The sequence below is a fragment of the Sylvia atricapilla genome, chromosome 32 (assembly GCF_009819655.1).
Source record: "Sylvia atricapilla isolate bSylAtr1 chromosome 32, bSylAtr1.pri, whole genome shotgun sequence".
Classification (NCBI taxonomy): domain Eukaryota; kingdom Metazoa; phylum Chordata; class Aves; order Passeriformes; family Sylviidae; genus Sylvia; species Sylvia atricapilla.
The window spans coordinates 67,258-88,100 of record NC_089171.1 but is presented as its reverse complement, the minus strand read 5'-3'; the positions used below and the strand labels follow the sequence as shown (position 1 = coordinate 88,100).

General features: G+C 57.0%; 2 protein-coding genes across 2 annotated transcripts; one reads left to right on the top strand and one right to left on the bottom strand.

The window, feature by feature from the left end:
- Nucleotides 1-245: 245 nt before the first annotated feature.
- Nucleotides 246-6,882, bottom strand: LOC136373128 (antigen peptide transporter 1-like). The gene is made up of 10 exons (XM_066338076.1): nucleotides 6,526-6,882; nucleotides 6,042-6,144; nucleotides 5,618-5,963; nucleotides 4,933-5,130; nucleotides 4,314-4,442; nucleotides 3,492-3,698; nucleotides 2,888-3,061; nucleotides 2,154-2,313; nucleotides 1,343-1,479; nucleotides 246-734 (listed from the first exon to the last, which is right to left on the bottom strand). The coding sequence occupies exons 1-10, from the start codon at nucleotides 6,620-6,622 to the stop codon at nucleotides 522-524; spliced, it is 1,764 nt and encodes a 587-aa protein (XP_066194173.1). The 5' UTR covers nucleotides 6,623-6,882; the 3' UTR covers nucleotides 246-521.
- Nucleotides 6,883-7,134: 252 nt separating this feature from the next.
- LOC136373145 (antigen peptide transporter 2-like) lies at nucleotides 7,135-14,639 on the top strand. Its single transcript, XM_066338083.1, has 13 exons — nucleotides 7,135-7,197; nucleotides 7,426-7,987; nucleotides 8,608-8,716; nucleotides 8,792-8,922; nucleotides 9,787-9,992; nucleotides 10,583-10,780; nucleotides 11,188-11,316; nucleotides 11,397-11,585; nucleotides 11,654-11,827; nucleotides 12,165-12,324; nucleotides 12,722-12,849; nucleotides 13,487-13,950; nucleotides 14,269-14,639. Exons 2-12 carry the CDS (start codon nucleotides 7,486-7,488, stop codon nucleotides 13,733-13,735), a joined length of 2,175 nt encoding a protein of 724 aa, XP_066194180.1. The 5' UTR covers nucleotides 7,135-7,197; nucleotides 7,426-7,485; the 3' UTR covers nucleotides 13,736-13,950; nucleotides 14,269-14,639.
- The last annotated feature ends 6,204 nt before the right edge of the window (nucleotides 14,640-20,843 follow it).

The window sequence follows — 20,843 nt, the reverse complement described above, 5'->3', positions numbered from 1 at the left end:
CAGCAAAACCTCTCCCCGTGCTCCAGTCCGGGCGCGGCCGTGACTCATGGCCTCGGCAGCAACAACAAGCGGGGGGGTGGGGGCTCCTGGGACCCCCAAAAGGTCAGGAGTGGGGGCAGACGTGGGCGGGAGCAGAGGGGGGAGAGCACCCCGTGTCCACCCGATGTCTTCCCCTGGTCCTCCCCCTTTCCTCCCCTCCGTGTGTCCCCCCCGCCCCCGCCAAGGAATTTTCTCCATCAACACGATGAGCTCATGGGCGGGGGAGGGGCGGCGGGGCCCCGCCGGGGGGGTCCCGGCCCCAGCCCCACTCCCTACGCGTTTATTGTTTGATTTATTGATGTATAAATTTATAGATTTGTTGATTGATTTCACACTCGGTCACTGTAACAGCCCTGGCCCCGAAGTCATCCTCACCCCCAGGGTGTCCCCATCCTTATTCCCCATGTCTCCACTGCCCCTCCCCGTCCAGCATCCTCATCCCTGTTCGCATAGTCTCCGTCCCCAGTGTTCCCCTCCCAGCCCTAGTCGTCCCCCTCCCCATCCCCAGTGTCCGCCGCTGTCCCCCACGGGAGGGTCCTTAGTTCCGCGGGGGTCTCCAGCTCCCGCAGCCGCCCCCCCTCCAGCAGGGCCACCCTCTGCGCCCGTTGGGCCAGGGCCAGCCGTCCTGTCACCAGCAGCACTGCCGGCCCCTCCCCTGTCCCAGGACCGCCGGGACACAGCAGCTCCTGCTCCACCTGCAGGCACACAGAAGGGTCAGGGCACATGAGGACACCGGGGAACATGGTGGAGATGGGGGACATGGGGGTGTCAGGGTGGACAGCATAGTGAGGGACCTGGGGACCTGGGGAGTGGGGACTTGTGGACCCAGAGGACATCGGGACCAAGGGGACTCTGGGATTGCGGTAATGTGGGACAAGGACCCAGGTGATACGAGGACGTGGGGACCCAGGGTAGGGGGGACACTGGGACCAAGGGGATGCAGGGGCAAGGACCCGGGGGATTTGGTGACACAGGGACCCAGGGGACCCCAGGGCAGAGGGGATCCCAGGAGACACGGGGGGCAACAACCAAGGGGACACAGGGACTGGGAACAGAGGGGATACAGGGCATTTGGGGAGTGAGGACCCAGAGAACAGGGGGACAAGGAAGGGACCTAGGCGATACACAGGGACCAAAAGGACATAGGGGCAGGGATCCAGGGAATTTGGTGACCTAGGAGACCCCAGGGGACATGGGGGGCCAGCAACCAAGAGCACATAGGAAGTGAAGACCCCAGGGACATGGGGACCCAGAGGACCCGGGGGATGGGGCCATGGGACACAGGGGCAGGGCTGTGACCTACCTGGTGCCGGGTCATGGGATCAAGTGAACGTGTGGGCTCATCCAGCACCAGAACCTGGGGGTTCCTGAGCAGGGCCCGGGCCAGTGCCACTCCTTGTGCCTGTCCCCCTGAAAGCTGCATCCCCCGCGGGCCCACCTCTGGGGACAGAGGGGACACCATGGGAACACCACAAGGACATTGTGGGGACACCACGGGGATATTGTGTGGACACACTGGGGAGCTGCACTCACTGTGCACCTGCCTCTACAGGGACAGTGAGGGGACAGGGAGGAGGCAGAGGGGAGATACTGAGGGGACACCATGGGGTATTGGGAGCAAGCAGAGAGTGGACAGTGAGGGCACAACAATGGGACATGGCAGTGACAGCATGGGGACACTGAGGGAACACCATGGAGACACATTTAAGACACCAAGGGGAGACGCTGGGGACATGTTAGAAAGCTACACCCCCTGCACTCCCAGCTCTGGGGTGCACTTGGAGAACAGAGATGTGACAGCAAGGCAACAGTGGGGAAGTAGAGAGGACATGGAGGGGACAGCATGGGGACACCAGGGGGACAGTCAGGGAACAAAAGGAACATGGAGGAGAGACAGTGGGGGAATTACAGACACCTTCAGGATAGTGAGGCAACATCACATCACGGGAACTGTAGGGGACATTATGGGGACACTATGGGAACATCATGGGGTCATGATGGGGACACACTGGGGAGACCAAGGGGACACCTTGGACACATTATGGGGACACTTTTAGGACATCTTTGGAATACACTGGGGACACTACAGGAGAATCATGGGAACACCTGCGTACCTGTGTCATAGCCGTGTGGCAGCTGTTGGGCCCAAGTGTGCACCCCCACCCGTCGTGCTGCTGCCATCACCTGTGTCTCCTCCTTATGTCCCCAGCCCAGCGTGATGTTAGCACTGAGGGAGCGAGACAAGATGGATGGGCACTGCGGGACACCAGCCACCTGTGGGGACATAGGGGACCATACAGGCATCTGGCAGGGACAAGAGGGGGACATGTGGAGACATGGGCTGGTGGCAGGGTCATGATGAGGCTGGCTGATGACATAGGGACAGCTGTGAAGAACTGTTGGGAACACAGGAGTGACCTGGGGGTGCCAGTGGGGATGTGTTGACAACATAGGGTGACATGGTGGTCATGGATGTTGGGACAATGGGTGACCTGGGGGTAGCCATGGTAACCCACTGGTGACAACAGGGGTGGAACTGGGGACCCAGGTGACACAAGAGGCAGAAGTGGGGACTCAGGGGGTGGCACTGATGCACGCAGTGGTGACCTTGGGGAGGCAGCAGGGACCCATTTGGGGCACAGGAGTGACCTGGGGGTAGCACTGGGGACCTGTTGAGGACCAGGTGCAGACCCAGGGGTGGCCGTGGGGACCTGCTGGAGGACAACAGGTTGGCCAGGCTGGCTATGGAAACACATTGGAGAGATTTGGTGACAGGGGAACAGCAGCAGGGGATGGATGGTGACCTAGGGGTGACCGTGAATGCTTGGGGGTGGCCCGTCTGTGTCACCTGTTGCCGCAGAGCAGGGTCCGAGCGAGGGGTCAGGGGAATCCCGTCCAGCCGCACCTCCCCGCCCGCCAGGGGGCGCAGCCCCAGCGCCGCCGCCACCAGTGAGCTCTTCCCGCCGCCAGGGGGCGCTAGCACGGCAACAAGTTCCCCAGGGCGCAGCGACAGCGACACCCCCTGGTGGCAGGAACAGGGATCGCACCCGGCATCTCCCTATGTGTCCCCCCGTGGCCCAAATATCCTCTTTGTGCTCCTGTCCCATACCCCCACATCCCATGTTTCCCCATGTCCCCCCCACATCTCCAATATCCCCTTGTGCTCCTGTCCCATACCCCCACATCCCATGTTTCCCCATGTCCTTCACACATCTCCAATATCCCCTTGTCCCCCCATGTCCCCAATATCTTCTTTGTGCTCCTGTCCCATAACCCCCCATATCCCATGTTTCCCCATGTCCCCCCTACATCTCCAATATCCCCTTGTGCTCCTGTCCCATAACCCCCCATATCCCAAGTTTTTCCATGTCCTCCCCACATCTTCAATATCCTCTTGTGCTCCTGTGTCCCATGTTCCCCCATGTTCACAATACCCTCGTGTCTCCCATCACCTTGAGGACTGGCTCAGACCGCCCAGGGTATGACATCCAGACATCCTTGAGGCACAGGCCTCGAGTCCATGTGGTCTCATCACGCTGGGGGGTGACAGGTGACGGTAGCCCTGAGGGTGCCACCATCTTGGCCCGTTCCAGCAGTTCCAGGAGTGTCTCAGAGGAGCCAACAGCCTTGCCCAGCATAGGGAGGTAAAAGAGCACAGCCTGGGGACATGGGTAGATTGGGGACACAGGGACATGAGAAGAACACATTGAGATATGAGGTGATACAGGGGAATTATGGCATGGCCTGGGGACACGGGAGGACTTGGGGGACACAAGGGACATTGGGGATACAGGAGACAGTGGGACATGGTGGGACACTAGGGATGTGGCAGAGCCTGGGGACACAGGGGAGCATGGGGGAACACGGGTACAGGGAGAGGCACAGCCGGGTGGGGATGGGACTTGGGGGCATGGAGGGGAAACAGCAGGGTTATATTGAAGACTAGGGAGAAAACCATGGCTGGGACAGACTGGGGACATGGGGAACAGGCATGGGGACATGGACAGGGACATAGGGAGCTGGTGGGCACATGGCAGGTGCACACTGGGACATAAGTGAGGGCACTTGGGGACATGGAGGGTACACAACAGAGAGGGGCTGGGGACACAGGAGACAAGGATGAGAACATGGCCCGGAGAGCATGGGGACATCACTGGGAGGATGTGGAGACATGGGGACATGGTGGGGGTGCATGGGACACAGAGAATGGGGTTGGGGACAGGTTGGGGGCAGGAGAGGACACAGAGTGGACACGTAGGGGACACACTCATCACCTCCATGGCCTTGGTGAAGTGCAGCTGGCACATGAGGACGCTGACTAGCTCCCCAGGGGTGACAGTCCCTGCGGCCACCAAGTATCCTCCCAAGAGGAGCAGCGCCAGCTTCAGGGCCAGTGCAGGGAACTGGGGACACAGGGACACAGGGTGTTAGCCCAGCCTCATGTCACTGTGTGCCCCAGGCCCATGTCACCATGTTCCCATCCCCAGGCCACCCATCCCCATCCCGCTCAGTCATAGGCCACCATGTTTCCATGTCTCCTGGCCCCACACTGCTCCTCCCCATGTCCTACCACCTCCATGTCACCATGTCCCCGTGTCCCCTGGCCCTTTGCCACTGTGTCCCTGTTCCCCAGCCCCTGTCACAACACCTCCCAACTCTGTGCCACCATCCCTGTACACCCATACCCTTGTCCCCATGTCTTCATCCCCCTCCCACCATATCCAATGTGACCTCCTGCTGCCACATCCCCATGTCCCCTTTTCCAATGCCACCACATTCCCATGTCACCCAGCCTCCTGCCACCATGTGCCCTTGTCCCCACCCCTGTGCCAACACATCCCCCATTCCCATGCCACTGTTCCTCATCCCCCTGTGCCCCCAGTATCCCCATACCCCACTGGCCCAGAGCCCAGCTGCGTAGGCCAGCGCCTCCCTCTGCTTCAGCTGGTATCCCTGGGCCAGGCACTGCCGGACGCGTTTGGTGACACCGGCCTCATGCCCGAAGGCCCGGACGGTCCCTATGGCCCGCAGGGACTCCAGGGCCACCGCAGTGGTGCTGGCATGCGATTTCTGCACCTGCTGTGCCAGGTCCTGGGGACACAGGGGACAGGGGGTCAACCCTGGTGTCACAGGGGGTCAACCCTGGTGTCACAGGGGAGACAAGGGGGTCACCATGGGGATGCAAAGGGGCCGCCGCAAGGATGGAGGGACATTGGGTGGATGGACAGGGACAGGGGATCGCCACAGGGTCACCATGGGGTCACAGAGGGAACAGGAGGGTTACATCGGGGTCAGCACAGGGCCACCATGGGGTCATGAGGGGACAGGGAGGTCACCTCGGGGTCACCATGGGGATGTGACGTGGGGGGACAGGAAGGAAACAGGGAACAGAAGGAGGTGACAGTGGGTGTGGAGAAGTGACCACAGGCACAGGGAGGGGACAGGAAGGACTTGGAGTGAACTCAAGGTGCAGGGAGGTGACAAAGGGCCCAGCGAGGTGACACTGGGGACAGGGCAGTGACAAGGCACACACAGGGAGCTGACAAGGGCCCCTCACACCCCATGTCCCCTTCAGTACCTTTTCGATGGACCCGACCTTGCGTGGCAGCAGCACGAAGAGGGGCAGTGACAGGAGAGTGAGCAGACCCAGCACCGGGGACAGCCAGGCCACCGTGGCCAGCAGCGACGCAGCCCGTGTGACTGCCCAGAGCCCCGGCACCACCACATCGGCCAGCGCCGAGTGCGCCGCCTCGGCGTCCCCTGTCACCCGCTCGGCCACCGCGCCTGGTGTGTCCCCCAGGCTGCTCCCAGGCCAGGGCACGTCCCCGCGCAGCACCGCGGCCACCGCACCGCGCTGGAGCCGGTCCCGCGCCCGTGTCAGCGCCATAGCTGCCATGCTGTCACAGACCAGCTCGGTGATGGCACTGCGGGGACAGCGGGGTCAGGGGAGGCGCGGGGGCACTGGTCCCTCGGGGTGTCCCCGCGGCTCCGGTGTCACCCACCTGCCCAGCCCCACCAGCACAAGGGGCCACACGGCTGCTGTTGCATCCTCCTGTTTCACCCGGTCGGTGACACGGCCCGTGAAGTACGGGGCAGCCACCTCACCTGTGGGGACACAGCATCAGGGTGAGGGGCTCCAAACGCCACGAAACAGGGTGGTGACCCCTGAATTTGGGGCTGAGGCCCGAAAATTGGATCCTGTCCACTCCCAAAACCGTGTGTTGAGTCTCAAAGTTGGATCCTGATTGCCCAAATTGGGTGCTCACTAGTTCTTAATTGGGTCTTGACTCACAGATTGGTTTCTGACCTCCCTCAAATCAGATCCTGCCTCCCCCAAATTAGGTTCTGACCCCTCAAATTGGCCTTGCAACCTCCCATCGGGTCCTGCCCCTCCCCCCCCAGTTATGTCCAAATCCTCCAAATCAGATCCCAAAACCCCTCAAAGGGGTCCTGCCCCCGCCCCCCCCCGGTCGGGGTCTCCCCTACCAAGGGCAGAAGCTGACATCAGCCCCCCCACCAGCATCCAGCGCCCGCGCTCGGGGCCCAGCAGGGCCAGGAGTCGGCGTGTGGGGGGGGACAGCATGGGGCCAGGGGATCGGTAGGTCCTGGTGGGTCCTGGTGGGTCCTGGTGGGTCCTGATGGGTCCTGGTCCTGCTACCAGTTGGTCCCGGTTCTTCTCGCGGTTGGTTCCGAAGGTTCCCAGAGGGTCCGTGCCAGGTCCCGGTACTGCTCCCAGTGTGTCCTAGTCCGGACTTTTTTGGGTCCCAGAGGGTCCCGATGCCGCCCCGATCCGGCCCGACCTCTTCCCAGAGGCAGCTCCGTTTTCCCGGAAAGCCTTAAAAGCGCGCGCGGGGGCGGGGCGCGGCCGGCGGGAATCCCCTGGTCTGACACGCCCACGCGTTGAACAAACGTCTGTGATTGGTCAAAGTGGAGGTGACATCATTGGTCGCCAGGCAGAGGGAGCCGGAGCAGGTTGTGAGACGGAGGGGGCGACGCCAGGAGGGGGCGGGGTCTGGACAGGAATGGGGCGGGGTCTGGGCGGGGAAATGGGCGGGGCGGGGCGGGGCAGAGCGGGATGGGCGGGGTTCGAAAGCGAAACCTTAACGGACCTTTCTGGGAGCTACTGGGGGGCTGAACTGGGAGCACTGGTGTGGACTGGTGAGTGCCCTAAGCTGGACTGGAGACACTGATATGGACTGGGGAGCTGAGCGGGCTGGACTGGGAGTACTGGTGTGGACTGAGGAGTATCCCAGGCTGGACTGGGGGCACCGGTGTGCCTGCTGAGAGCAGGGGGCTAGACTGGTAGTACCGTAGTCTAGACTGGGACCACTGGTGGGAACAGGGGAACACCCCAGTCCTAACTGGTTTTAACTGGTGTGTTCACAGGCTGTCGATCGTTCCCCGGGAGCCACACAGGAAGCGCTACACATTTGTACTGGTCCCGCCATGGCGCTGTTGTCCGCTGGTCTCCTGCCCGGGCTTCTGCTGGTGGCCGATGCCCTGGCACTGGTGTTACTTGTGCCGCTGGTGCCGGTGCTGGCTCCGCTGGGCCTGGTGGGCGTGTGGCTCGAGTCTGCCCTACGCCTGCCAGTCCTGGTCGTGGCCACCTGGCTGCTGTCCCCACGCCGTCCCTCTGGGGCCACGGCGAACGCCGTCACGGTCGCCGCCACCCCTGCGGCCTTCGGAACATTCCGGCACGTCCTGGGGTCGCCCGGGGCTGGGCCAGGGCTGTTGGCGGCCGCCTCGCCCGCCTGGGTCGGGGTCACCCACGCAGCTGCCGCACTGGCCTTGCTGGCCTGGGCCGCGCCCCCGACCTCCAGCGGTGTCTCTGAGACCTCCGGCGACGTTCCCAAGGCTCCTGGCACTGTCTGGCGCGCTCTGGCACTGACCTGGGAGGAGCGGAAGGTCCTCGGAGCTGCCTTACTCTGCCTCGTGTTGGCGGCCATTGGTAAGTGACAAGTGGAGACAGGCTCTGACTCCCCACATTTGGGTTCTGCAGCCCCAAATTTGGAACCCACCAAATTTGGGACACCCTTTCCCCCCTACCAAATTGGATGCTGGCCCCTAAAAATTGAGTGCTGGGCCCCTAAATAGGTGATGAGCACCCTAAAATTCAGTGGTGATCCCCTTAAATTGAGAGTTGACCCCTTTAGTTGAGTGCTGACCCTCCAAATTGGGTTCTGACCCTTCAAACTTGGGTGTTGAGCCCCCAAAATGGGGGGCTGACCCTCAAACTTAGGGTCTGATGCTCATAAATGGATGTTGACCTCGAAGACATTGGGTCCTGATCTCCCATGCTTAGGTTCTTACCCCTAGAATTGTGTGCTGAACCCCACCCTAAATTGTGGGTCAAACCCCTAAATTTGCCACTAAACCCGCCAAATTGGATCCTGATCCCTCTAAATTGTCTCTTGCCCAAGTCATGTCCTGTCTTCCCAAAATTAGATCCCCACTCCCCAGACTGGGTCTTGCCCCTCACAAATCAGGGTCCGCCTGTGTCCATGTCACCAGGGTCCACCTGTGACCATGTCACCATACCCATGGTGACACGGTCTTGGTGACATGCAGGGGAGACATTGGGACCGTACGTTACTGGGAAGGTGCTGGATGCCATCGGTGGTGGGGATGGACTCACCACAGGAGCCATCTGCATGGTGGTAGCTGCTGGAGCCACCAGGTGAGTTGCAGCATTCCCAGGGCTTGTCCTCATGTCCCGTGTCCCTGATGTCACCATGTCCCCCTGTCCCCCCAGGGTGCTGTTTTCTGGGTGCCGTGGGGGGTTCTTCCTGCTGTTGAAGGCACGTCTCCATCAGAGCCTGAGTCTCCGGCTCTTCTCCCACCTGGTGCACCAAGATCTGGACTTCTTTCAGGGAGTGCCAGCAGGTAACAGGGCATGGCCCAGCCCCAGCCCAACTAACCCATACCACCTCTCCCATCCCATCCCAACCATCCTGTCACCCCAGTCCCCCCTGTCACCCCAATCCCAGCATTCAGTCCTGTACCTACCCTCCCCAGTACCCATTCCATCCTATCCCATCTGTCTGTTATCCCATTCAACCATTGTATCATTATGATTCAGGACAGCTCACATAAAGACACGTAAAACTCAGATTTCTTCAGAGGGTTTATAACAAAGTTTATTGTAAGACAGATTCTTTTTATACAGTGTTTTGGTACCATGAATGGGATTGGTCCTTTAGGGCACCACCTTTTTGTAAACATCTCTACCAGTAAAGAAGTTGGAAAAACAGCAGGTGTCAGGAGGAGGAGATCTGCAAGGTTGTTTTGGGTTCCTCCTTATGATTTCCCTGGCCAGACTGAGAGAGTTCTGTCCTTGACTTCCCCACAGGCTTCAAGACACTGCCTGGAGCCTAAGAATCCATGTTCTGACCACTGTCAGATCCCACACCATTCCATCCTCATCATTCCCATCCCATCCCCCTGGCTTTATTCTACCCCTGTGTCCCATCCTGTCCCAATCCTGCTTCCCCATTCTATCCACTGTCCCCTCCCCATTATTCTCATTCTCATGCCTCTATCCCATTGCATGTCCCCAGCTTCATCCTACCATCCCCATCATCCCATCCTGTGATCTCCATTCCCACCATCCCGTCTCCACTGTCCCATGCCATTCCACCCTGACCATCTCCATACCCATTCCCATCATCCCATCCCACTGGTCCCCACCACATCATTCCCAGTCTGTCTCCACTCACCGTCATCCCAGTCTCTTTCTCCACCCTGCAGCTGAGCTGTTGGCTCAGTTTTCCATGGAAGTGCCACGGGTGTGCATGGCGATACCATCTGGAGCCAACCAGCTGTTCCGAAGCCTGGGAATGGCCCTGGTGGTGGGGACATTCATGATGGGGCTGGCACCGGGGCTGGCACTGCTGGCACTGCTGGAGCTGCCCCTTGAAATCGCCACCCACCGCATCCAGTCTGCCCGGAAACAGGTCAGGAATACAGGAGGGAAAGAGTGGGAGGGGGACGCAGAGGTGGGATAAGGGGATGGGAATGGTGGAGTTGAGATGGAGGCCAAGGGAATGAGATGGTGGGGATGGGATGAGGTTGATGAAGAATGGAAAGGAAAATGATGGAGATGGAAATGGTGGGATGAAAGGGGATAGAGACCAGGAGAATAGGATGATGGGAATGCTGGCATGAGGATAGAATGGAATGGTGGAGATGGAAATAGAAGGATGGGATAAAGTGGGATGGGATGGTGGGATAAAACAGGGAGATGGGTTGGGATGGTGTGGTTGGATGCGGCCCAGGGGGATGGGAGTATGGATGATGACCAGAAGAGTGGGATGCTGGGAATGAGAATGGTGGGGATGGGATGAGACAATGGGGATGGGGGTGGTGGGATTAGGACTGGGAGAATGGATGGGAATGGTGGGGGTGGGAGGGAGAGGTGTGGGATGGTGGGAATGCAATAGTGGGAATGCAATAGGTGGTGGGGTGGGAATGCTGGAGATGGGATGTGGATGATGTGCCAGGAAGGTGACCTGAGAAAGTTGGTGACCCCCTGATGCTGCCACAGATACTGCAGCAATCCATGCTGGAAGCATCTGCCCGGACAGCCTCAGGGGTGCAGGAATCTGTCGCCGCTATTGAGACAATCCGTATCTTTTCGGCGGAGGAGGAAGAGGAGAAGCAGCACAGCTGGAACCTGGCCAAGGAGCTGAGGCTGAAGCAGAGGATAGAGCTGGAGCTGGCATTCTTCACCCTTATCCATAGGGTCAGGGGGGACTGGGAAGGGGAACACCAGGGAATGTGGATGCTGGGATCAGGGATGAGGACACTGGGAAGGGGGGTACTAGGAATGGGAACACTGAGACCAGTAATGGGAAACCAGCATCTGAGATGGGGGTATTGAAAGCAGAATGGGGACACCAGAAATGAGGATACCAGAATTGGGACATTTGGATCAGGAGTGTGCATGCTAGGAATGGGAGTGGTGACATTAGAAGCAAGATGGGGACACTGGGACAAAGGTTGGGAACATCAGGATCAGAAATGGGGACATCAAGAGTGAGATGAGGACACCAGGAACAGGGATAAAGACACCAGGAGAGGGATGGGGACAGGCGGAATGGGGACATTCTGGTGGGCTGGGGGCACCAGTATACCTGTTTCCACCCACAGTTGCTCCAGCTGGCCATCCGGGTTCTAGTGCTCTTCCGGAGCCACCAACTGCTCCATGATGGATACATCACTCCTGGGGTCCTCGTCACGTTCCTGCTGTACCAGGACACAGTTGGAAGCCATGTCCAGGTGATCGCATGGAATCCACATGTCTGTTCATCCGTCCATGCCTGTGTCCATCTCAGTGCCACCCCCTTCCTTCTCCTCAGGTGCTGCTCTATGGCTTCAATCAATTCCTGACCAATGCAGCTGCCGGACAGAAGATCTGGGAATACCTGGATCGGGTACCCACAGGGGATGTCAGGGGGACACGAGAACCCCCTGAGCTTCAGGGCCATGTCACTTTTCAGAAGGTCTCCTTCACATATCCTGGGAATCCAGAGCACCCTGTGCTGAAGGTGGGTCTGGGGGAAGGTGGGGTTTCCCAGGGGTGGGAATTCTGGCATCACCTGTCCCCATCCCACAGGATGTAACCTTCGAGGTGCGTTCCGGGGAGGTGACAGCACTGGTGGGGCACAATGGAAGCGGGAAGAGCACGGCTGTGGCACTGCTGGAGCGGCTGCGGGATCCTGGGAGTGGGAGCGTGCTGCTGGATGGGATCCCGCTGCCAGAATATGAACACCAGTACCTGCACCGAAAGGTGGGGACAGCAGAGACACTAGGAACACGGGGAATGGAATGGGGACAATGGGGATAGGGGTGGGGACATTGAAATGGAATTGGGACTTGGGAGGCATGGGTGGGGCCATCAGGAACAGGAATGAGGATTCTGGGAAGAGGGATGGGAACAACAGGAAGTGGGATGGGAACACTGGGACATGGGATGGGGAAAGTGGGAAGACAGGGATGAGGACACAGATGGGAACAATGGGATCAGGGATGGAGACTGTGGGGACACCAAGGTGGGATGGGGTCATGGAACAGGGATGAGGGCACCAGGAGCCAAGACAGCATCACAGAGCTTGGGACTGGGGCAGGTGGTGCTGGTGGAGCAGGATCCCGTCCTGTTTTCTGGAACCATCCGTGAAAACGTCGCACTGGGGCTGGAGCGCTGCAAAGAGTCGGAGCTGCGGGAGGCTGCCACTGCTGCTGGAGCCATGGACTTCATCCAGGGGCTGGAGCAGGGCTGGGACACTGGTGAGAGCTAGGGGGATACCAAGGGAATCATGGGGCATGGTGCTTCATCCAGGGGTTGGAGTGGGTCTGGGACACTGGTGAGAGCTGGGGGGATGGAGCACCCCTAGGACACATCTCCCTGATCCCAAGATCCTTTGGCAGAGAAGGAAGAGCATGGTGGGTGGCAGATGGTGGGGTATGTGGGGATTTCTGAAGTCAGATCCCACTGATCCCATGGGATTGCTTCCTCAGTGGTGAGGGAGTGTGGGGGGTATGGGAAAGTGGGGGGACCTCTCAGGCTGGGTTCCCACTGATCCTAGGATCCCCCCCAGAGGTGGGGGAGCACAAGGAGTGAGGAGAAGAGGGGGAACTCCAGGTCTGGGTCCCACTGATTCCTCTGATGGGATTGCTCCTGCAGAGGTGGGGGAACATGGAGGGCGGCTGGCAGCAGGGGAGCGGCGCTGTGTGGCCCTGGCCCGGGCTCTGCTCCGGCGTCCGGCCGTCCTCATCCTCGATGAGGCACTGGATGATGGAGACGAGGGGGCGGTGAGTGGGGTGGGACAGAGGGGGTTGGTCGGGATAGGGGTGCAATTGGTGAAGATGGAGTGTGATGATATGGGAGTGGAAGAATAGGATGGCAGGATGGCGACTGGAGAGATGGGGTGGTAGGATAATGGGATGGAATGGGATGGAATGGGAATGATGTGATGAAGACAGGGATTGGATGGGGTGGTGTGGGTCAGCAAGGTGGAGAAATAGGACAGGATGGTAGGATGTGAATGGTGAGGATGGGATGTTGACCATGGATGTAGGATGGCAGGAAAATAGAATGAATGGATGAAGACAAAGACATGAGATAGAGTGGGATGGGGTGGGAATGGAGGAGATAAAGAATGCTGGGATGAGGACAGAGAGATGGAAAGCGATAGGAAGGGTTGGGGTGGTGGGAGTAGGATGGGATGGGACAGTGGGGATGGGGATAGTGTTGACAGGATGGCATAGTGGGCATGGGGATGTGATGGAGAACAGGGAGGTGGGATGGTAAAAATAGATTGATGGGGTTTGGTAGGACTGGGAGGAATGGGACTGTGGGGTTGGATTCATTGGTTGGGATCAGGTGGGATCAGGTGGGACTGAGTAGGACTGAGTTGGATGGGATGGGATGAGTGTTCTCTGGCCCCAGGCACAGCGCTGGTTGCGCACTGGGCTGGCCCAGACCGTGCTGGTCGTGTCCCACCGGCCGCGGGTGCTGGATATGGCCGATCGCCTCGTGGTGTTGGAACGTGGAGCTGTGGTGGAGACTGGAACACCAGCGGAGCTGCGGGAACGCTGCGGGGCCTACAGCCACCTGCTCCTTGGAGGAGACAAGACTGGGTGCCCTGAGGCCCCCAGCATGGGCAGTGAGAAGGGGGCTGCATCTGGCGGGGAATAAAGGGGAATTAGCCCTAGGGTCCCCATTCCTGGTGTTTGTGTCCCTAACCAGCTCCTGGTGTCCCCAGTCACAGTGTCCTGTGAATCCCTTATCCCCACATCCTCTGGATCCCAGCTCCCTGTGTCATCTCAGTCCCTGTGTCCCCCAGTCCCCCCTTTCCCTGGATCTCTGTGTCCTCTGAATCCCTACTCCCCATGTCCCCTGTATTCTTCCTTGTATTCCCCATGTGTGACGGAGGGTCACACGTGCGGCTGCTGTTACGAGCATGAAAGGACGAGGCAGGCTAGCAGGAGGTTAAGAAGGAAAGTTTTTATTTTATTTTTCTGACTTCATAATATATACAGATTTACAGACAGGCCAAGATTGGCTACACAGGTAGCCACTTTTTTGACCTTGTTGGTGAACATCACCAGCAATTATCTTTCTCCTCCCAGAGGAGAAGAATGTAAACATGAGATTATTTTTTAAAAACATACATAGTTTACTTGAAGCTGCGTGAGAACAAAATGCAATGAAAAGCAGGCAAACTTCAGGCAACACCCATGCACAGATCACCTGTATCCAAGCACCACCATTTCCCTATGATCCATGGTCCCCTTGCCCCCTATGTCTGCTCCTGGACATGAGACACAGAGTGGGAAATAAATCCCAAGGGATGGATCTGGGTGTGGATGTCATATCCACATCCCATGCCTGCTGTGCCCACTCCAAGCTCCTGATGTCTCCAGTCCTTTCCCAGTGTCCCCATACCTATCCTCAGTGTCTTCATCCCAGTTCCCCATGTCCCCTTTTCTATTCCTGGTTCTCAGAGAGGAACTGCTGGGCACAGGAGGAGGGAACTGGGATTTATTAGCCAAACCAAGGTATTTTCACACCAGAATTAAAACATCTGGAATAATTTTAATTCTTGTGTTTAAAACATGGGAAAATAGAAAGTCAATCTGTTGGGAGGGTCTGCTGCATGATGGGTGAGAGCAGCAGGTTGAGCTTGGCCAGCAATTTGCAGCTTTCTGCAAGGAGAAGGAAGGGGTGGGACCTGTCACCATGGATCTTTCAGGTGGTGATTCTTGCCAGGATGGGAGTAAGAGATGGTGTACCCTGTCTCTGTCCTCGTCCCCATGGGCTGGATCTGGCTGAAGAGCCCACAGAGAGCAAGAACTACTACAGATTCTACTGTATCCGTGGTGGCCCAGTTCTGCCCCATCAATACCACCTGATCTGCTTTGGAATCCCCCCAGTCCTGTTCTGGGATCCCACTCCAATGCCACTCCATCCATCCCACCTGATCCTGCTCTGGAATCCAGCCCAAATACACTTTAGTATTCTACCTCATCCCAGTCATGCTCTAATCTGGAATCCCATCCTATATTCCTTCTGGAATCCCACACAGATCCCACTCTGTACCTGCGGTGAAACAATTCGTTTCTCTGCCTGTTTCTGCAGAAAGAGAAGATCTGTGAGATTCCAGCATGGATCACACACCAGGATTCATCTGCATGGAGGTGATCCAGAGCTGGGTCTGCCACTGGTACTCACTGGCCACTGTATTGTATCCGTTCCTCTCCCATTTCCCTATGGAAATAATGTGTGATCAGCATCCCCAGTGCAGGATCCCCAAAATGCTGTTGGGTGGATTGGTGCTCATCCCCAGCCATCCCATGTGTTACATGCTCCAGATGCTGAATCCAATGAGGATCATGACACAGCAATGATGGACACAGCAACCATCACTGGGATATGATTCCAGTTTGATTCCAGCTCTGGGAAGCACAAGATGGTCAGAAGGGCTGACCCTGCTGCTTTGCATTCCCGAATTCCTCATTCCCAAATTCCCAACTGGCAGATTCTGCACTTCCAGCCTTTCACCAGATGATGATCCTCAGCTCCAGCATTCTGGGATACTCCACACAGCACAGGTGCTGCTCCCACTCTGCTGGCAGTCCCTCAGTTCTGGCCCAGGTGTGGAAGGTGCCATCAATGTTTGGAATGATTCCACCCCACTCAATCTCCTGATCCTGGATTTCCTCCCTCTTCATCCAGCTGATCAGGATGGTCCTGGGGCAGGATCCATATGTGTGGCAGGACACACAGTCACATGTTCCACTTCTCTGTACACATGGATGTCGGGGTCTGGGAATGGGATAATAGAGAAATCCATCCATGAAATTCTGATAGGATTGGGACAATGGTGAGATCCACCTATGGAATTTCAATGGGAATGGGATGGAGGTAAAATCTAGTCACGGAATTCCCATAAGAATGGGGTGACTGTGAGATCCATCCATGGGATTCGTGTGGGAATTCCTGTGTTCCTGAATACTACCCTCCCAAATCCCACATTCCCCTGGGAATTCCACTCCCACATTTGCATGCCAGTACTAACGTTCTGTGCTGCACTAATATCCAATGTATTTCTAAAGCCATTCTACATAGGTGTGCTCCAGGTAATTCATCCTGTGGTCAGCCTGGTCACCCCCAGATTATCCAGGCAGTGCTGACAGCCACCACCAAACCCCTGGATCCAAGCCTGAAGATGAAATCCCACCTGTTGTAGCCTTCCCCACAGATTCCATGGATATTCCCATTGAACACGAGGTCACAGCTGTAAACCTGCTGCAAACCTACTGCACTGTCTGGAGACCTGGAGGAGTGGGTCGGACCCATGGAACCCCATGGAACTGTGTCCCACCCCAGAGAGCCCCATCCAGCCCTATGGAGCTCCAGAGTCTGATGGAGACCCACAGATCCTCATTCCAACCCCACAGATTTCAGCCCCATGGATTCCCCCAGATTCTGTCCCATCCCCCTCCCCCCCAAGCCCTGTCTTGATTTGGAGTCCAGACCAGAGCAGAGCACGGGCGGGCTGCATCAGCTGTGCCTGGATAGGGCCGGGCCCCGGGAGCAACCACTCGCACACGGCATCTGCCCCAGATAGGATAGGACAAGGGGGCCCAGCCTGGGCCCGCCACACCTCTCCACTCCCCAAATTCCGCTCCCAGGGGCCGCTGGGGCGAGGCAGGGGGCATGTTGGAGTCCAGGACATTCCCTTGGCTGACCTGGGACCCGAGGAAGGGAATTTGAGCCCTGGACAGGGGGGTGTTGGGCTGGTCCAGGGGGCTCGGAGACTTTGGCACAGAGCCCAGGAAAACACCGGGTTTGATTTTAGTCCATGGGAGAGGCTTCTGACAGAGAGAGGAATTACAAACCACCGGGATGTGAAAACAGTAGTTTAGTACAGTAGGAGATACAAAATTCAGTAGTTCTAGGGTTTATAGAATAGAGGTAAATGGGGACAAGATGGTGGAATTTGGGTGGTACCTCATGTACTTCTTCTTCCTCGTCCTCCATCTTTTGGGGTGGTGATGGCACAAAGTAGTTAGAGTGGATTGGATCAAAGTAGAAATGACCCTGTCAGTGTGGGCACTAGGTATTGGTACAAAATAGTAAATAACTGACACGTAGTTATCTGTATAAATGTAAGGGAACATCCCATCGGGGGGCAGTCGCCTCGTGTCCCAGCTGCTGTCCGGACCTTTGCTGGGAGCAGAAAAATTTTGAGATACCAAATAACAACACAAGAAACCTGAAAACAGACCTTGAAGACTCGCGACGCGACTCAAGGCTTTTAGAAGGCCAAGAACTTTAAACCACTTAAATCTCGAGTGAGGAACCCCTCCTTGAGAGGGGCAGATGTGGTTTAGGTGGGTAGCAGATGAGTCATCGCCCAGACGCACTCTGCCTGAGGGCTGCAGTGGGTGGTCTGCTCCCCCTCGCTCCCCAGGTCCAACCTGTTGGAGGAAGGACTCTCACCCACGACACAACAAAATATGTAGATGGCCCTGTAGGAATTGATCATCCAGGACCGCATTTTCTTCATGCAGAAAGCCAATTCTTTATTCACAAAGCTCATATTTATGGGAAATATCAGAAGCCACTGTGTGAAACCTGGCCGGTCAGCAACACAGAAAAACTCAGTCCATTGGTCTGCTGTGTGTGTCTACCAAATTTTCTCTCTAGACGTGTTTACATTTTTTCCTTTGTGGGTTCTCACAGTACAAACCTTTTGGGTGCATTTGGTTTTCACCCTCAGAAGGGATTGTTGTGTTAAAGGAACTTCTCCTTCTCAAAACGGCCCCACATGGGAACTTGTGAGTCGCTTGTTAGCTGCACTTTAAAGAAATGACAGGCCAGCTTGGGCAATTTTAGCAGAGCCAGGCCTGATTTCATGAGCCCTTCCTTTTACAATCCTTCTACCTGTCTACGACACGGCCTCGCATTCCTCATCCTCCAGGGGGGTTCCCACAGCCACCTTGGGCAGGTTGTCACCTCCAGTTTTCCCAGGGTGGCCAAGGACACCCGAAAACCGCCCAGAGGGTGACCTGGGGTATCCCAAAGCTGCCCAGAGGGATGCAGGGCATCCTGTGGGAACAAGGACATCACGGGCATCACCTTGGTCACCTCAGTCCCACGGACCTCAGATTGGGGTAACCCTGGTCACCCCCATTCCATGGTCCTTGGCTCGAGGTCATCATCCCTGAGCATCCTTGGCTCGAGGGCAACATCCCTGGGCAGGTGTCTCCCCATAGCAACTTATCCCCCACTTTTTGTGTTCCTAGGGCTGGTGCTGGCCCCAGGGGTGGTGCCCCCTTACCTCCTTCCACCTGTACACATGCACCTGTTCTCCCTGCTGCCCATTGTAGCACTTGGGGCCCCCACCAGCAATGCCACTGTCACCCCACCCTAGTCCAGCATACAGGTGGTCCCAAAATAGGACCCCACCTGTGGGGGGATATCTGTGTCACTGGGTAGGCATGCCTTTGGGCACCTCCCCAAAGCAGAAGCCAACGTGCAGGGTGAAATCTGTCTCCTGGGAGAGGGTGGGGACAGCCATCGGACCCTCCCCTGTGGCGCAGAGGGTTGTCTTGAATTAGGACTCCACCTGTGAGAGGACATCTGTGTCACCTGGGGGGAGTGGGGACACTCATGGGGACCCTGTCCTCACCTGCTCCCCAATGAGGGTCTGCAGCATTTGCCAGTCCCCAGTGGTTCTGGCCACCCTGAAGAGGACCATCCCCCTAATGTGGAGGTGACAGGTGCACCTGCAGCCACCAGCACCTGGGCAGGGATGGGACCAGGTAGCCTGGGGGAGGGGGGGACAAGGGTCACCAGGGTCAACCTGGTTCCCAACGTGGAGGACACTTTGGCCACCCCATGTCCCTGGACTGGGGTCACCAGGGTCAAGGTAATCACTTAGGTATATGCTGATCTGGTCACTCGGAGTCTCAGGGTAGAGTCACCATGGTCACTCTGGGTTGAGGTCACCATGATGACTTGGTCCTCAAGCTGGGGTCACCTGAGTCTCCCCATGGCCCTGAGATGTGGCCACCGTAGTCAGCCTGGTGCCTGGCAGGGTGCTGACCCACCACCATGATTCCACCTCCCATCACTTCTGAACCATCCCACCCAAACTGACCACCCCCCAAGCATGCTCCTCCCCCAAGATTTCACACCCCTCCACCTCTCTGCGTCCCAGCACATTCAAACCTCCCCCAACTAGCTCCTCTTCCTTTACTTATTATCCTTCCCCCATACATGTAATCCCTCCTCTACCCCAAATCAACCCCTCCCCGCTAATTAACACTTCTCACCTAGCCGCCGTCAGGACCACTCTCGTTCAGGTGGGGATTGAGCGCGAAAGTATCCTTCTCCTGCAGCTCCAGCAGCGCCCCCGCCCAGTTATCGGCCCCCAGCGCCCCCGGCACCCACCGGCCCGGGCGGGGAGGGTCGCATGAGCATGGGGAACCACCACCCTGACTCTCAACCCCCCTCCTCCCTTCCCACCTTGGATGATGTCAACACTGATCCCGCTGGAGCACATCCCCAGCTGAAAGCTGTGCAGTTAGGTGGTACCTGGGGGCAAGGGGTGAATGAGGATGTGGGGTGTTGGAGATGGATGCGGGGAAGGTATTAATTAGGGTGAGGGAGGGATTAACTGGAGCGGGGTGTATGCCCCAGCTGGTTTTGGGGTCCTCTCCGTGTCACGGTTGTGTTACTGGGGATAGGGAGGCATTAATTTGGGGTGGAAGCAGGGTGGGGTGTCAGATACCCTGGGTGTTGCAGGAGAGGTGTTGGCTGGGGTGGGGGTGGTATGGGAGAGGGATGGTGTTGGGGTACCCTCAATGTCATAGAGCCACACCTGCAGCTCCTGGAAGAGGCTGTGGGGCTGCACAAAGCTCTCAAGCAAATCCGCCTGGTGCCAGGAGTGTAGTAGGGCAGAATTAAGAAACAGATATCGGGCATTAAATTTCTTGATCTCTGTAGGACACAAAGTAAATAGCCTAAGGATAGGAAACGCCTGGAGGGAAGCCGAGGCTGAGTCACAAAAAGCAGAAATAATCCAACTCGTGTGTGGAATACAATATTGGGCTTCCAGGATTTGGCCTATACCTGAAGCGAATTGGGAAAATACCTGTGAACAGTGTAGAGCTAAATTTGCATGAAAGCTAAGTGAGAAGAAAAACAATATGATTGTGCAGGAGGTGTTGGGATAAGCTGATAAGAATGGGACATAAAGCGAGCAAGGAAAAGGCCCTCAGAGGAAGGGGAAGTTGGAAAGCATCAATGGATATCCCCCCCTCAATTGCTCCCTGGGAATAAAATTAGCACAGTGGGAACGTAACCCTGACACGACCAAAGAAATGGCTGTTGTACACGTTTGGAGACACCAGAAAGGAATCACCTTAGAAATACAGGGAAACAACTTGGCAGACTTAGAGGCTAAAACTGCAGCTGAGTCTGGAGAAGAAGGCATAATGATGGTTCTAACCCCCCCAGAAGAAATTCAGGATATACCAATATTCAGTGAAACAGAAGAGAGAAAATTCCTAGAAAGAGGAGCAAAAAAGAACAATAAAGGGGAGTGGGTGTTATCTGATGGAAGACAGTCATTAAATAAACCTGGTAAAAACTGGCAAAAAATATTAGAAGGCATGCATAATAAGACTCATTGGGGTACCCAAGCGCTAAGTGATCAGTTCTTGAGGAATTTGGGTTGCATGGGAATTTTTAGAATAGCTAAGCAAATAGCTGAAAAGTGTGTGTGATATGC

Excerpts from the sequence above, each read along its gene's own strand:
- LOC136373128 (XM_066338076.1), bottom strand. The coding sequence starts at position 6,622 with ATGCTGTCCCCCCCCACACGCCGACTCCTGGCCCTGCTGGGCCCCGAG. Across the intron at positions 5,964-6,041 it reads GTGCTGGTGGGGCTGGGCAG|TGCCATCACCGAGCTGGTCT; the intron begins GTGGGTGACACC and ends CTGTCCCCGCAG. Across the intron at positions 1,480-2,153 it reads GCCACACGGCTATGACACAG|AGGTGGGCCCGCGGGGGATG; the intron begins GTACGCAGGTGT and ends CTCTGTCCCCAG.
- LOC136373145 (XM_066338083.1), top strand. The coding sequence starts at position 7,486 with ATGGCGCTGTTGTCCGCTGGTCTCCTGCCCGGGCTTCTGCTGGTGGCC. Across the intron at positions 10,781-11,187 it reads TCTTCACCCTTATCCATAGG|TTGCTCCAGCTGGCCATCCG; the intron begins GTCAGGGGGGAC and ends TTCCACCCACAG. Across the intron at positions 12,325-12,721 it reads GGAGCAGGGCTGGGACACTG|AGGTGGGGGAACATGGAGGG; the intron begins GTGAGAGCTAGG and ends TTGCTCCTGCAG.